The sequence below is a fragment of the Scleropages formosus genome, chromosome 1, assembly GCF_900964775.1.
Source record: "Scleropages formosus chromosome 1, fSclFor1.1, whole genome shotgun sequence".
NCBI classification, from domain to species: Eukaryota; Metazoa; Chordata; class Actinopteri; order Osteoglossiformes; family Osteoglossidae; genus Scleropages; species Scleropages formosus.
The window spans coordinates 36,093,537-36,110,994 of NC_041806.1; the positions used below are offsets into that span (position 1 = coordinate 36,093,537).

Sequence of the window (17,458 nt, forward strand, 5' to 3'; positions counted from 1 at the left end):
CTCAACGCTGGGGTTTGCATGGTCTGTGTCACCTTATTTTCGCTTTGTACTGAATAAGGCCTTTACTTTCAGATTCCGAGTAAAAACAACAGTAAATTCACCAGGACGTGGTTAATTCTTAGATCTCATAGTAAACTGCAGCTGCAGAAGGTGGTGTACGGTCATGTAAAATAATAACTTAAAATATTTGAATATGGATCTTGGGCTCCTACATGTAAGTTTATCTGGATGCTCTCAGAGCTCCAATGCTGTTCGCTGTCATGGACTCTTCTCTCCTAGAAGACTGAGCAAATAGGATCAAAGGTTGAAGGTACAAACAGCAGTTCTGGGGAAGGTGAAGAAACATGGGCACGTGTGGGTTTTTATCATTGTTAGTTATTTTATCACTTTTATTTATTTTCTGTAGTGTAGAACCTAAGCTGTGAATAGATGGAGGGACGTCTGTGTTGTGTAACTTTTGTTCATTTCGGCTTGGTCACAGAAGCGACTTTGGATTTGCAAATAAATTGAGCTACAAACAGAATTCTTGTTTGTAAGGTGAGGTACAGTATAATATGTGTATCTATACAGGCACATATTGCGCGCACACACACGATTTAAAACGTGCTGCATGTGCAAATGGAGAGCGAGGCGGATTCCTCGATGGTTAAAAAGGTACAGATGAATGGCCGTGTTCTTCAGTTGTCTCTGATCGTGGAGCCTGACATCAAAAGGAGAATCCCCTGCCCCTTGTAACCCTGTCATCTGCAGCTGGTCCTTTCCTCCTCACATCTACATCCTGTTCTCTGTCCGTGTTTACCACCGTGGCGGGATTTGAAAACGTGTCTGCTTTGCAAACGCACCACGCTGCACTGGGACCCATGGACGCATTCTCATATTGGCACCTTCTGCATATCATTTCCATTCCATGTTTGTGACAATGGCTATTTTATTTTTCTTAGATTAAAGGACAAATGTAATGCATTTTTTTTTTTTAAAGATGTAGAATCTGTCTGGGATGTTGGCATGCAGATGTCATTTATGCCTGTTGCCTCAGTCTTCTTCGTTGCATGTGTCTCTCTCTCGCTCCCTCTCTCTCTCTCTCTCGCTCTCTGTCTCTCTCTGTGTTTCTCGCTCTCCCTGTCATTTACACACAGATGCATTTTAAACCACCACATCTTGTAAAATTGGAGACTTCCAGTGTTTCCCATTTTTTTGCTTTTTAGAACTGTTTCCTACTTTCTTGCAGATTTGTGAGCAGCCATGACAAAATCATATGAGTTCAACTGGCGGAAACACATCCCAGATTTCATGCAAGAAGGTGCTGTATTTGACAGGTTTGATGAGGTAAGAAACTCTGGTCTTCTAAGTTCCTTTTTTTTTTTGTTTCCTTTTTCCTTGGCTGATTAAGTGATCGCACCTATCTGATCGGTGTGTATGCTGCCTTTGGATATAATTATGTGGATGCACATGTACTAGTGTCATACTTCTGCTCAGAGGCTAATGCAGTGATTTTCCTTTGGTAATTACCTTAGCTCCTTGCAGTGCTAATTACGTTCTTCTGTGAAGTCGGTTCCCCTTACTTTCTGACAGGATTGGCACCTTCATGCTAGCTGTCACCAGTAATACTGTTTGGCTTGCTAAGTATCTGACCGGCACGGGGAAACTAGCACACGCTATCTTGGTACTGTTCCACATGGGAAATACATTTTTATTGCACTAGTACACAACCTTATTTAGGAGTTTCTTGGTTCCAAGCCATACACTGATATTTCTTGTTGAGAATCATTTTGTGAAACCCTTTCAGATTGCTTGATATTCATAAGTACATGCACGCATCTTCAAAAGGCGGTACAAGTAAAAATTGCGACTTCAACATGAAATTTAAGAATAAAGTTGAAAAAACCATGGTCCAGTGAAAAGGAAATGCCGTTACTGCTATGCTACTATTTTTTTTACCTCAGTATTTTATTCCTGTAAATTTTAATGCATGTGATTTTGTTTAAAAAAAAAAAAAAAGGTTTGTTACCTTTTTGTTTACATTGACATTTATTCATTTAGAAGATGCTTTTCTCCAAGGTGACGTACATCTTATAGAAAATAGTTTGTGCATTACCTTAGGAGAAAGATACATAGCTGCAGATGTGTGATTAAGTACAGTTAGTTTTTTTCCTTTCACACAAGTAGCTGCATAAAACTTTACCAGAATATCGTAATATTAAGTCTGATGTCATATTGCTATTAAGATATAATCTTCAGCATCACTAATGTTTAATCAAATATGCAAATATAAATATTAGCTATTTATATCGCAGAACCACTCAGTCATGACTAGACATTATCTATATGTACAGTATCTGCCCTTCATCCATGTATGCTTGTCACACCTTGTGAAAGAGCTTTTCTTTATATCAAACATGATGGTGGAAATTACTGTCAGCTCAATAGCACAAAGAATTGCAATGTATAAAGGGTAGTTTGGTACAAAATGAGTGTAAAGTAATGAATGGTTCATCACAGTTGCTCCATAAGTGCATGTGGGCAGACCGATACTGGAATACATTTATTTTCCTTCTATCTGCCTGTGGTAATTGTTTGCAGCAGATTGCACTATATTTGCCCAAATAATTGATCCAGTATTTGTGATTAAACCTCTTTATTCGTATGCAGCAGCCAGTTAGATCTGAATGTATGCTGTGTTGCTGCACAGTTGGAAGTGTTTACTGTTGTTATACTGTCATTTAGTTTAGGGAAGTGGCGTTTTGAACGTGTAAATATTTGCCATGTACAGTTGAGACTTCAGTTAATTTTTTTTATTATTATAGTGCCTTTCCTAACAGGTTGCCTCAGAGCAGCCAGCAAAGAATATTGCAGAAAGCACATAGATATAGCACAACTAGAATTTTCAAAAACAATGATGCACAGTTAAAAATAAGGGGGGGGGGAAATGCCAACAGAAGAGGAAGCAGCCTTCTGAGGCTGGTTGAGGAGTAAAAACCTTTGAGGACCCAGACCACCTGACTGCCCACCTATCTTGCACATGCTAGCATTACACAATTAGGAAAAAATTGGTTGCGTTTTGTAAGCAGTTTCGAGAATTGTCAGGTGGTCCATGTCTGGTCAGCAACCGATCTTCAGTGGGCTATGGCTTACTGAGCAGCCTTTTCAGCTTTTTTGAACGTATATGGGGAGAACAGAAAGTAACGGACACAGCTTTGAATTTGAGTTTGCCTGCACGTGTATCATTTTGTGGCTCTAAGATAATGTGATAAGAATGGAGATGCTTGTCATTAATAGATAAGTCCCTGCCAGAATGCATGGTTGTAATGGTCTAACAGGTGTGAGGCATTTTCTCCTTGGTGGCACAAAGTGAACAGTGAGCAGAATTTGACGTTATTAAAGGCTCCGTAAACTCACTTTTTATTTTATTTGTATGTTGCAAATAATTATGCCATTGTTCAATTACTTTGGTTTAGTATTAGTCCTGAAGAATAAGTGAGAACATCATGTGACTAATTCAGCTGACTTCCCCTATGTACATTTAGGAGATCTCGCTAGGATTGCGTTCGCTCGGCCACTCAGCTACACCTAGTTACTCAGTGATATCTTTTACCTAAGCTCAAATTGTGCTCAGTGCCGTTCTGTAAATGTCATAGAAAGCGTAAAATGTATGAAAACGACCCAAGGTAGCCTTTAACACACAAGCATGACTTTATTTTGGTCAGAAGTGTGCAACTTGTGTTGAATTATCACTCTTTATTTCTGCATTAAAAAACTCCCAGTCTGGACCTTTAGCAGGATACTAAGTGATAGGTCCCGAGTTTCCTTATGTTTCCTTGCATTCATGTTATGATTCAGTAGGGGCATTAAATGGTAATGAGTATGTCAGTGGTTTAAGGTGATCAAGTCCAGACTAAAGTAAGTACACTATTCATAGATCAGTATTCCTATTAATTTGGACTGTCTGTGCAAAATGGTCCCCAGAAAACACACTGTACATAGTTTAAAAAAGGCCTAAATGTACTCAGATATGACTTAGTCAGCAATAGATAGGCGTTTATGGAATATACACATTTTTATTTTAAGCTGATTTTTGATAATGTTGGTTGAAATGTTAGAATATTTTTATTTACTATAGTAGTACATATTTTTAAACTTTTGCATAATACACACACAATGTCCACAACCACTTGTCCCAAGTGGGGTAACTGTAAAGTGGAGCCTAACCTGGCAACACAGGGCACAAGGCTGGAGGGGGAGGGGAATACTTTTGCATAACCTTACCTGTAAGTAAATTGAGGGACATATGTTTTATTAAGCTCTTATTGATTGTATAAATAATAAAGTTCACAATGATCATTGGTCAACAGCATTAAATGAGGTGTTGTGGAGACAGCTCAGTTTTATTTTCAGCAATTTTAAATATGTTTTATTTTTAATCTACTTTTTAAATTAAAAGAGAATAAGTGTTACACTGTGATGTAATGGAATCGCATCCTGTGTCCCTCTGCCTTGCTGCATGTGCATACAGAGGACCACTACAACCCTGCACTGCATAGGCAGCAATTGATGATGGATGGATGAAAGGATTATGGAGTACTGTTTGTTTATTATAGCTTTGTCTGAGATTTATGAAGAACCTGAGCCATTAATAAGTGGATGGATGAATTTTTTTTTTTTTGATTGTATCATAATTGGAAAAGTGATTTTGGAGTTATGGACAAACTGAGTTGTGAATATTCTTCAGGTCCTAGTTGTCCTTGTAAGATGAGTACCATTCATTCATTGTAACAAAAAGAACCACAGGGCCATTTTGGGTCACTACAGTTCTTGTGCTGCATTGTGCACAGCAGATGGTGCAGGTGCCTTACAGCACATGGACTACATGTTCAGACATGGGTTCAAATCTGGCTTGGTTTGTGCAGAGCTTCCATGTTCTCCCCAATTTCACGTTTCCTTTCACAATCAGAACATGTGTGGAAGAAAGAACTTGTAAACCACATTTGTAGCCTCCCTTACCATTAAATCGCACAAGTGGTTGCCATGAGTTGAATTCAATTTGACAACACTTACCCCTCCACAACACAATAAATGAAAACTAACAAGGCCAATGTGTGAAAGCAACATGAGTTATTAATTTTCCCCAGCAGTAAATAGTGAGATTACCTGTTTTTTGCAGAACAATATCTTTTAAAGTCATGGGTGATGGTATAAAAATTAATAGTACTGTTGTCATCTTGCTGTGTGCCAGTAATCTCTTCTCATGCATTATTGTTTCATCATGACACAAGATTAATACAAAGGGAAAAATCAAGACTGGATTAATAATAAAACTGATTAATAAAGTGAATATTTTTTTATTCATCTGTAGGACAGATACGAACACTTCATCTAAAAGAAACAAATTAACTTATGTCTGAATGGCTTATTCCAGTTACTTTACCTAATGTTACTTAAAATTTTTGATTGCACTTGAGTATCAGCTGTCTTACCACAGTTTGTTTGCATCATATTTAAACTTGAAATGAGTTGTTGGGAGAAAAAAAAACAAACTTCAATGAGGAGTTAAATTTTGTCAGACCTGATCGATAAATTAGTTAAGTCCACTTTAGTGTAGTGTCCTGCAAAGTGAGAAAGGAAGTGCTCAGCATCACAACACTGTGAGAGCACATTGTACAGAATATCACTTTAGAAGCTTTACCCAGTGAAGAGTGGTGCCTCGTTCAGACAAAGTCACCATGGGTGTGGGATGAGTGGTGTGATGGTCTCAGAAAGATCATAGGAGCCCTACTGAGCACGGCCGTGTGTGCCGTAGGGCTCCGGCCAGCCTAGCGGTCTTTGAGCAGCATGGTGTCTGTCTGCCTGCTTCAGCTCCCAGGGCTTCACACAGGTAAAGTGTTCCAGTGTGTATGTGCTGCACACACACCTCCATCCCCCATCAGCCAGATCAGTGGCACCAGAATATATACGGACACCTGGCCCAACTCAAGGTCTGGTGCAGTGCTCACCACCTCAGTGATAATGGTAGCCTGTTGTTTTGAAGGTTCCTCTGCTAACCCAGCTGGTGGTGTCTGGTCCAGATCCAGAAATTTCCAGTAGATCTTTTTGGTGGGAGAAGGCCATTTCTGGAACTGCCTTTTAATATACATTTCCTAGGAAATATCTTAGTCGGCTGTTTTCAGGAGATTGTCAACATCATGAGGACATAAGAATCCAGCTCAAAACCTAGTTTCACAGAGTTTTTCAAATGAAAATCAGGTCTTTGAAATCCGGCTCAAAATTTAATTATACTCGGTCACCGCCCTCATGGAAATTGATGTATTTATGTGTGGCTGTCAATCATACTTGAGGAGGTTTACCAAAGTAAAAGGTGGGACCTGGTGGGTGCTTCCAGATGATGTTTAGGGAATACAGGCTGTTTATGCAGGGATGACTCTCTGTGACTACTTAGCTTAACTGGATATTTACAGTTGGATTTTTAGCTGCAGAGCTAAATATATGATAAATTTCCACTTCTTAAGCTTTCAAGTCCATGTCATTTACCACTGATCGACCTGCTCCCCTTAAACATTAGATTCATTTATAACTTATAATGATTTACCCATTTAAATAGGCAGTTTTTAGGGTTAGGATCTTGCCCAAGGGTACTTTTGCTGGAGGTGGGATTTAAACCTGGGTCAAAAAAAGCGTAATTACGAGTATGTACCTCTCTACTGTCATTTCTGTAAAAGTTTTGGCTGTAGCAGTAAAAAAATATGCAAAATGAAAACTATCTGTGAAATCCACAAAACACTGCAAACCATGACCCACCTCACATTACCCACCCCCCTGCCTCCTTTTTCTCACATTACCACCCTCCTTTACTCATTTGAGTGCGTTTTACTGTATGCTAGTGGCAGATATTGGAAATCCTTGGCATTTTTGCTCTACAGCAGAGAAATGTTAGGAAAGAAGGATGAAGAAAAAGCAACTACAAATAAATCCTGAAGTGTCTGTATCTTTAAAAAAATTCGTAACTCAAATGTTTGTGACACAGACATATGTTACATGTTCATGCAAAAACTGTCTTTTCTGTAGTTTTACTTCACAAGTTCACTGAATTCTGAATGGGGACCTTAAATTACAATTACAAAGTTATAGGGTCTTTAACGTTCCCTGTTGTGATGCTATCTGAATTATCTTAGTTATAAGCCATCACCATAAATTCACATTTTGCAGATCTTTATGAAAATAGTGTTTTAAGAGTTGAATATTAGTTGATAAATGTGCTTCAGTATTGTTACTTGTGCAACTATGAGCAACTTATGCAAATATGGAAAATGTGAAACAACCTTTTTAAGTGTATGTATAGTATTTAGATTAATTTGCTGTACGACATTTTGCTTTGTGGTATGTTGATTTAAAAATACAGAAACAGTGTTGATTTGGCCAAAATCCTTATCCAGTGTACTATGTACAAAGGAAAACATGGACAGTGCACTGTAAGAAGCTGGTGGAGCAACACATTGTAATCTGACAGCAGTGATGTTCCAAAATCATTACATCTCACTTGAGGTAATTTAATACTGCTATCTGCTTGCAAAATACTCTCTTGTATCAGATTCAGGAGTAGAAAGGCATTGTTCTAACCAGACTTAGTTCCTACTGTGACTTAAAATCTGCACATTTTCTCTGTAATAATAGCCATTGTTGTTGGTAGTGTATACCCCGTTAGTATATTGTTACAGTAAGTGACATTAGCAAGAAACTGAGAAACATTTTTATAGCATCAGATTGGTATGTCATATTTCACATCCGTTCTTACATTTCCATAGATAGTACCAAAGTGACGACAAATGTAAGACATGATTGAGGTTTCGTTTTCATATTTTTATGCTTTGATTTAGTTTGTGTGACTTGATGACTCAAGATGGATGTCTTCTGTTCTTTCAGTGCACTTTATATTTATAATATTCATTCATTTGCCTGGCACGTCTCTGAAAAGTGACTTACTGTTAATTGATTTATTATTAACCGCATGTCTAGTGCAGGCTTGTCATGATCTGGAGCTTGTCTTGGAAGTAAATAAGATGTATTAGTCCTTTATAATAGCTATTTTTAACATTGTTACAGACCCTACACCTTAAATTTATGGGAAGTCTGTATTATTACCATTTTATTGATTGTAACTTTGTCACTCCAAATTGACTTTCACCAACAAGACTAGTAGGAACAGATTTTCTTGTCTCATTTATGTTTGTAAGTTTTGGAGCCAGTTCACACCGATTTGGTTCTATAAAAGCCTCAGTTATAATAAATTAACTTCAAACTGAATTGAAATGAACACAAATCTAAAAATAAATTCTCTCCACAAACAATGTTCCTCAGCAAAATCAGGAACACTAGAAATAGAGTGAGCTGCAGCCAGTGAGCCTGGGTTCAACTCTTGATCTACGAGAGCATTTGGCTGTTTGGTAACAAATCAGGCTGGTTTACTGTTGTGAGGCTGCACTACGTTCAGTACACAAACTCGTCAACTACACCATGCTGTATTTAAGTAGCAATTGTATGAAGTGTGAGCAATGGAAAAAAAAAAAAATCTGTTTTTCAGGATCCATTCGTCTTTGAACCAGACTGTCTTTTCAAAGTGGATGAATATGGCTTCTTTCTCACATGGAAAAGTGAAGGAAAGGTATGACAGCTCATTGGACTTGAGCTGCTCAGGTACAGCAGCTCCCTGAAGCTGAGACTGCAAAAATAGTCACTTGCTTTAAAGTAGTGTAAATCATTACTGATAAGAATTAAGTTTATAAAGAGGTCATGGCATTATTATTTTTGCAATTCTTGTTTCTCAAATGTAGCTGTATTATAGTTTCTGCCAAGAGTTATCAAATTCTTTCCTGAAATACAAGTGTAAATGAAAATTTTCACTTTCTACATTTTTTCCTGGGTCTTAAGCCAATTGCTCAGTACTGCAGATGTGTTTTTGTGTTTATTTTTGTTTAGGAAGGCCAGGTTTTGGAATGCTCATTGATCAACAGTATCCGCAGTGCTCCAGTGCCCAAGGTGAACTTCTACAACACACAGTTCTGCCAGCCATTGGTTTCTTGTATCTTAGCCATACACTAGTGGTAGTGGTTCATGACTGCTTTGAGGAGGATACTCTTTCTCAGCATGTCTGACTCCTCCTGATCTCATTATATTAACAATAACCACTGGGAAAACTTGGCCAGTAATTTTGTGCTTGAGTTTTTAAAATAAAACAGTAGTATATTGTGGGGTTTTTTTGTGTGTAAAGTTGTTACTTCAAAGAGGTATTCTGTTTTTGGGATTTTTTTTTTTTTTTGTACATGCTTATCACACTTTTTGATATATACTGTATGTATTTTAAAAAAAAAAGTGTAGTTTTCATGTGGATATTTTTCTTATGTCTTCTACCTCAGGACCCAAAGATCCTCTCATCCCTGGAAGCTGCAGAAAGTGACTTGGAAGGCCGCATCATCTGCATCTGCAGCGGAACTGACCTGGTCAATCTCAGCTTTATGTACATGGTGGCGGACAGTGCCGACGTTGCTAAGGTAACCCCATTTCCTCCAAGAATGTTGGACAAGAGCAGGAGGGGAGCCTCCTCAGAGTAGCAGCTCTGTTGACAGTATTAGGCCTCATAGCTGCCTGCTTTCTTGCTGCCTGACTCCCACCCATCCTTTCGCTGCTGTCCAACGTTCCCTCACTGGATACCCCTTTCTGTAGAAAACAAAAGGCCATTTTATCTTTATGATGAGAGTTTTATAATTAATCAACTATATTATTGTAAATGCAGGTAACGTATGGGGATACGGTGGGTCAGTAAAGCTGGTGCCTCACAGCTCAAGCCCAGGGTGTGAAGAGTTTGCTTTTTTTCTCCCCATGTATGCACCCTTCAGATATGCACGGAAGAAGGTGCCGATAAACCATGTAGGCAAACCACTTCCATTCCTCCCTTGCCTTGGAAACCAGGCATGTGTTCTGAATTGGCCTCGACTCCATGGCACTTCCATCCTTCCAAAAACATCAGCAAACAAACACTCTGCAAGAGTGCAATAACCACAAAAAAAGAGGTCAAATCAGTAAAAGCTTTAAAAAAGTAGTAAGACAAGTAAAGACAAGATTTTGCAGTTGCATATTCGTTGAGTCCTTAAAATTGTTCAGGTGTCACGAAGGGTGGTAACAAGGAAACACATTTGTAACTAAGGGGATCGTGGTGAGTCCACTTTCTAAATACCATATCACTCATTAATGATGAGGTTTCTTTGGATTTTTTTTTGTAACTGCTTGCCTTCCATCTGTTAATTTGTTGCTGCCATTATTACTATTGTTAATACAATCAATGCACTGTCCATTTCTAATGTGATCTGTATCATATCTTTTTAAAAACATCAGTTGTCTGTCCCTGTACCTAAATCTGCTGTACATTGTATAGACTTGTACCTCAGCTTATGAATCCAGTTGGGACCAGAAGTCTCTTTGTAACTCAAATTGAATGCAAGTCCAACTACTATGTCACAAAAAGTAAAAGCATATTAATAGAGATTAATCCCTCAATTTATTCATGGGTTAGGTTCATTAGATAAAGCTATTATGAATGAAAATTTGGTCTCTATTCACTCTATTCTCAATGTTCCTTTATCTTGGAAACATCTGACATTAGGCAAAGAATACTGTGAATGGGATGCCACTCCGTCATGGGACCTTTATTTTATTATCTCTTATGAACTTGAAGCTATACTAGTCTCCTTTGACTGAAAATAAAAAATACATAATGCCCACAGCCTTTGTCACTGTGCTGTGTTCTGCTTTATACTTGCAAGGCAGTGCCATGTTCCTCCAGCACATTACATGGTATAAGAGAATGAAACCATGGAGTATAGAAATGAGTGTGTTTGAGTTTAATGGAGAATAGCTCAGGGAGACCGTATTAAAAACTGTTTGACCTTAAATACTGAATATGTGTCTCCTTTATAACAGGACAACAGAGCAGGCTATAAGTATGGAATCTTTTCATGAAATAAACATGCAGCTCTAATTGGCATCTTTCACTTTGCATTCAAAAAATATTTATGTAAAATCTTTGACATAGCTATAATAAATTTCATTCTGAATGAAATCTTTCCTTCGCAGCTCTGTGAATCTGCAAAAAAAAAAAGCAAACCCCCTTTTTTCTGTTGAGTGAGTTTTGCTGCCAAGAAACAGTAAATACTAATTTTTACTCTTAATACTCTTAAAGAGTTGCATGCATACATATGGAGGTCCAGCACCCAACCACAATCTGTAACATGATTGCTGGAGTTCTATGTGTAATTTTGACATTAGTTGCAACTGAATTGCACTCTCTGTATGAGCAGAATGCTGGATGTGTGCAAACTCCAGTACAATCTTGCACAACTTGGAACACAAGCCACAAAGCTTTAGAAAGCCCAGTTATGAAAACTAGAGTAACACATAAAGACAGTGTACTGGAGCCCCGCTGTGCTCTCGGGGGTGTGTCTGTCCTCAGAAGGAACCATGCAATTGCACTGTCATCCCACATTCTCCCTGTTTTTGTTTTCTTCATGTGAGGTTATTCTGTCCCAGGAAAACAGTCTCTTTGTAGGTATAGGTAGATTGTCCTCACCCACAAAGCACAAAAAGGAAAAACGCCTAACGCATTAAATGTGAAACTGCGGAAATCTGGATTGTCTGGATTTGGCTGGAGGAACATTAGGCTGTGCTGCCCTCCAGTGGATCCAGTTACTGGAATCACTTCGAAGTGCTACATACCCACCGAAACATAAAGATTCGTGATGAAGGTGAAGCTTGATATGAGTAATATGCAGTACATCCAAATTGTTTCACAATAAAAAAGGTGTTTTTATGAAATATTTGATCCTTTCCAATTTGAGGAAGTAGAAATAAAATGAACTTTAAAAAAAAACTTAGATATATTTCATAGCTGGTATTGTTGAAAACCTTCATTTGTACAAAAAGGTATTTTAATATGTTTAGCAAAACAGGAGATGATTCTTGTGTAGCACTGCCAGACGTTTGCCATTTAAATACATCTCTTGGATGTTCCTCAAAGAGACAAAGTCAGTCAGATTTATAAATTGAATTGGCTGCGATACAATTTATTATACATACTTCACACAGACAATGTGTCAAGAAGGGATCCATCTGCTGGCCTTCAGAGAAGGCTGTGCAGTGTTCACAGGCTAGAGAGAGTCCAAGTGCAAGGTGTTTTCTGTTTAATTATGCAAGATGAAAAATGAAGATGAATAATATATGGTTATTTGTATGTAAGTATATAACAATAGGTTGATCTGAAGCTATTTGCAGACTGCTCTTTTCTCACATGTCTTGAGAACATTCCCTTGAGCTTTGTGGAATTTCTGAAGACATCTACCATCAAGCAGTTGGTAGAGTCGTTTTTATTGCTTTGCCTGAAACAAAAGTAAAAAATGGATTCCGCTTTATTTTGTCCAAATGTGTTTAATTTTTTCTTCCCCCCCAGCAATGGACGGAAGGCCTCAGGAGTGTGATTCATAACTTCAAAGCAAACAATGTGTGTCCAATGACCTGCCTGAAGAAACAGTGAGTAGACCCCCTGAATTAACTTGGCACAGTAATACTTCACCTTAGTCTCCACATTCAGAGAGAGACTACAGATCTGTCTGCAGTGTTCTGTAGTCACCATGTCTTCCTGTTGATCTTAGGTTTCTCAGTGCCAGTTTCAAATACACGTACAGTATATTCTTTATTTTCCAGATGGCTTGTTCTGTTGGAGTCGAAATTACATAAATGTTCATATAAATGAAACATTTGACTAAATGTATTGAATATATTTACATTAATTTGAGCTTTTCATCTTAATTTAGCTGGATGAAGTTGTCATTTCTGACAAACATCAATGGCAAAATCCCTGTAAGAAGGTAAGTGGTAGTAATGAAGGATCACTGGTGGGATGTGAAGTCTGAAACTGTAACTTCCAAAAAATATGTTCTGTAGATATTGTAAGGTTTTGAACAAGTGGATGGGAGATGGCTTCTTCAAATAGTCTTCCTCAACACATAAATTGTGTATTTAAAAAAAGTAGTCAAAATAAGCCTTAAAAATTAAAGTATTGTGAATTTTTAATCAGTTTTTTAGTTTGTGTTGTTTGCTCCTGTGGTATTTTAAGCTTTCTGAGTGGGGGCTAGGAAAAGAAATAGTTCTTTCATCCATATTTTACATGTTGCATTTTCTACCCAGAGATGGTAGCTTTATAAATGAGTCTATGAGCTCAACTAACGTAAGCCATTACTGGAGCAACAGGCACTATGATGCACCTTGAACTGAGTGAAACGCTAGAAGAGACGGACAGGAGCTGGCAGCAATAGAGAAAGAGGAAAGTGCTCTAACAGTATGTTTCGTCATTGTTCTCCAGTATCACACGGACTTTTGCTTCTGGGAAAACGGAGAAGGGGATCTTCCAGGCTCTGAAGGAGCTTGGCCTACCCAGCGGGAAGGTGAGCCACAGACGCCCTGAATGGCATCCACAGCGATGCTGCGTGAGCGCTGGCTGAACCGGCACTGTGTTTCACTGTGCAATCTGACACTCTCATTGCAGAATGATGAAATTGAGCACTCCGTCTTCACGTTTGACATGTTTTATGCCCTCACGCAGAAGATTTGTCCACGGACTGATTTAGAAGAGTTATTCAAAAAAATGTGAGTTCACAAAAACAATGCCAACTATTTTTAGAAACGTAACCGTTAGAAAAGAACATTATAATTGTACGTTAACTTGTGTGTCTAGGAAAAGAAACAAGAGAACATCATGTGTAATTTACCCTTTTTAATAATCTCTCGTTAACAAAGGCATAAACGCAAAAGAGTATCTATGTTACTGAACTTTTGTCTTGGTTAGTCTTTTCAGAGTGCAGCAAATGATGCACCCTGGGGACAGTCTGCATCTGCTCTACTAACATCTCTGAGAAACCTAACCTGCTTCAAGAGTTTTAATATTAACCTGTTTGTTAAACTAACGAGAGGTTTCTTGTTTTTTAAATTTGTCACAAGAAGTGGTATTTTAATGAATCTGTAAAATCTTTAAAATTATGTGTTGCAGTTGATACATGAGAACCTTCTATTTATTCGTTTTCATTAATTAAAGATTATAACTTTTTTCTAATTAATTCCTTTTCAGCAATGGAGACAAAACTGATTATTTAAGCGTAGACCAATTAGTCAGCTTTCTGAATGAAGTAAGCTTTTTCATTCATTAACTTTTCTGTGCCACCACTTGCTCCTCCATCCTTCCACACTGCATGTGTCACGCTCTTCATCACTCTTTGATGTCTCTGTGCCTCTTAGTGTAACCACGATGCTCCCTGGGGTCGTACTAGATAATGCCCAGCTTTTTTTGTCCTGTCTTGCTTTGCATCTGTCCTGTTGGTGTGTGTTTCTTTTTGCTTAAATATAGTTTTAAAATTTCACTAAAGAGGAGCACTGTAAATCATGTTGCTGACATTTCAAGCCACACAAGAATGTTCTCTGCTGTGTCTTACTATGAAAACAATAGTTTTCTGTTTTGAAGTTTTTACATGTTATTTTTATTGCCTTTGCTTTCAAGCCTTGTGCATTGTGTAATTGTGTTGACGTTTCACACGTTGTTCAAAGAAGCATTTAAGTATCTCTGAGCTTTAATCCCTGTGTTTTTAGTTCAAGTGATTAAAAAGGTTATAAAGTACATGTCTCTGTCATTACAAATTTTCTTGAATTTCAGTTGTTACCTTTAGAAATTACACTGTTGGCTTCCCTGGACATTTGAAGGCACAGTGGCGTTGAGTTTTTGATATTTTTTTTTTTTTTTTTTTTTTTTTTTTTTTTTTTTTGTTGTTTTTGTTTTGCTCTTCTAGCACCAACGAGACCCTCGGCTCAATGAGATTCTGTTCCCATTCTATGATCCCAAAAGGGCAATGCAGATAATAGAGAAGTATGAGCGAGATGAAGACCTTAAAAAGAAAGGTAATCAGGAGACAGCATGAGAAAGCAAAAGCTCCCTCCTTCTCCTCGCTCAGAAATCAGACATTTCAATTACCAGTACTCATTAATCTGTAGAAAAAAATTAGTCATTTGTTCTGGCAGTTTGCCTTAAAGGAAGAATTGCATGACTAACTTATTTCTTTTGGCAGTGGGTTAAAGTTGTAATTTACAGTGACCACTTAAAATTGTTCCTGAAAGTTCTCCTGTTTTTGTTAGTAAACTGCAAAGTTAGCATCAAGAGAAAGGGACTGTGAATATTAAAACTGTATCAGTGTCTATTAAAGGAGTTTGGATTTTATTTAGCACTGTTCCTACTGTAACAATGCTATGAATTCTTTGGAAATGTAGAAACTTCACCTTAACTCTGAAATCAGAATATGCCAAGAAAGTGGCCTCACATGGAAAGAAGACCAATGGTGCTGAGCATACTTTCTCTCTGTGCTCATTGCTGTAGTTTCTATTAGCCTAAAAGTGTATTGCAGTTACTCTTCCCAGAAACTGTATGGTTATACAAGCCTATATGCCAAACTTTCCAACACTGACTCCTAAATACCTTGTAATCTCCTTTGTCTGCAGGTCGCATGTCTAGCGACGGCTTTTGCCGGTACCTTATGTCAGATGAGAATGCCCCAGTCTTCCTGGATCGCCTGGAGCTGTACCAAGACATGGACCAGTCGCTGGCCCACTACTTCATCAGCTCTTCTCACAACACCTACCTGACCGGACGACAGTTCGGGGGAAAGTCCTCCGTGGAGATGTACCGGCAGGTTCTGCTGTCTGGATGCAGGTACAGAAGTGGTGATGTCATTTCAGGCTGTTCTAACAAACTGTTCTAACACAGAGGACTGCATGCATAAGGTCATTTGTGTTAATAGCAGAATGTAGAACCTTGAAGGGTGTTGGTGAGGAATGCAATGAATCATTCATACCGAATGTTTCCATTCGCACCACCTAAAGGGGGGAAAAAAATAATAAACACCCTTTATGTAAGTAAATACTGGTAGTTGGTAAGCCCTCTTTCATCAATTGAATTATGATTTTTTTTTTTTTTTTTTTTTTTGAGATAGGCTTTTATTTTCCCATTTCTCAACATTAGGCTGGCACATAGCAAACTAACCTAAATGCGGTGTGAAGTTCTGAGCTTGGGTTTCTGGTTTGATACTGTGACTTGAGAAGCAATGGCTCTTTGTCTTTTCCTCACTTTGATACACTCTTTACTTTGCTTCCATTCACTCCAAAAAAGCTTTGTGAAGCGTTAACTTATCCTGTAGCGCAGATAGAGCCCAGTGCTTAAAAACAAGTAGCAACCAGTTCTCCATGAGGACATTGCTCATTCCTGAAAATTTGTTCATGAAGCAAACTGTTGCTTCGCAGTGCTGTATAAAAAAGCACAGACTGTGTGTGTGTGTGTGTGTGTGTGTGTGTGTTCAGGTGCGTGGAGCTGGACTGCTGGGATGGAAAAGGGGAGGACCAGGAGCCCATTATCACTCATGGAAAGGCTATGTGCACTGACATATTGTTCAAGGTCAGTGCCCAGTGCCCACCGCCCCCCTGCAGGAAGGATGGGAATTGTGCTGTAAAGATACAGTGGAGATGGTAGATGAGTTCAGGTTTCATTAGCTCCACTGCAGTCCTTTTCACTTCAGTAAAACGCATGCGTGTTGAGCACTGTCAGTCTGTGCCCAAAGACGTGCTGATGTCTGCGAACAAAAAGGTAAGTTTACTTTTGAGGAGGAGATGCTATACAAAGTCGAATTCAAGCAGTTTCAGGCGTGAAATGAGAAAACAGTTCTATGTACGTGATAAAATAAGGTACATTGGCTCTTTGTGTTAAACCTCTGCATTACATATTTTTGAAGATATGATCATTTCCAGTTTAATTGTATTTTCTTCACCATCCTGTTTCCTAAAATTTCTGCCTGCTGCAGAGTAAAAATGAGCTGCATTTCTGCTTGCTAAAATTTCTCCTAACTGCAACATAGGTCTGATCAGCAGCTACAGAAAGCATTTAGTTGAGGTTATTGCCAGTAAAGGAGGTTCCACTTGTCACGGAGTACTATTAAATGTAAGGTCATACATGGAAACATACTTTTTCCATAAATAACCACAATAAAGCATTTGTACAATAAAAATATGGCAATGTAAAATGTTATTTATTCGATATGAAATTAAAGTCTACAATCTTTGTTATGACTTTGATCATATCACATTTTAGGAGCCATTCATGCAGAAATCCAGATAATCTAAAGGGTTATAAACTTTCTCGCAACTCTGCATACATCAGCTATAATTATGACCTGGTCTGGACTTATTGGTTTTTTGGAAATAAATTCAGTATAAAGCAATGTCTGTTTAAATTGCAATGAAGTTATCAGCTTTGTACAGTATTAAATTTAATCAGGGCTTTTTCAGAATGAATCCGAGGTTAAAACAGTTCCTCTTGCAAACACATGTCAGATCT

The 17,458-nt window shown here is 38.2% G+C and overlaps 1 protein-coding gene across 8 annotated transcripts in view; it reads left to right on the forward strand.

Moving 5' to 3' along the window:
* The window catches only part of plcb4b (phospholipase C, beta 4b), a 57,909-nt gene that overhangs the window by 19,585 nt on the left and 20,866 nt on the right, over positions 1-17,458 (forward strand). For all 8 annotated transcript variants that reach the window (XM_018743811.2, XM_018743815.2, XM_018743814.2 and 5 more), the window contains exons 3-14: positions 1,229-1,326; positions 8,570-8,650; positions 8,965-9,024; positions 9,402-9,536; positions 12,485-12,564; positions 12,849-12,902; positions 13,397-13,478; positions 13,580-13,680; positions 14,159-14,216; positions 14,871-14,979; positions 15,574-15,784; positions 16,429-16,522. In XM_018743811.2, the coding sequence (XP_018599327.1) occupies positions 1,243-1,326; positions 8,570-8,650; positions 8,965-9,024; positions 9,402-9,536; positions 12,485-12,564; positions 12,849-12,902; positions 13,397-13,478; positions 13,580-13,680; positions 14,159-14,216; positions 14,871-14,979; positions 15,574-15,784; positions 16,429-16,522 (1,149 nt within the window). In that variant the 5' untranslated portion in view covers positions 1,229-1,242. The remainder of the gene's footprint in view (positions 1-1,228; positions 1,327-8,569; positions 8,651-8,964; positions 9,025-9,401; positions 9,537-12,484; positions 12,565-12,848; positions 12,903-13,396; positions 13,479-13,579; positions 13,681-14,158; positions 14,217-14,870; positions 14,980-15,573; positions 15,785-16,428; positions 16,523-17,458) is intronic.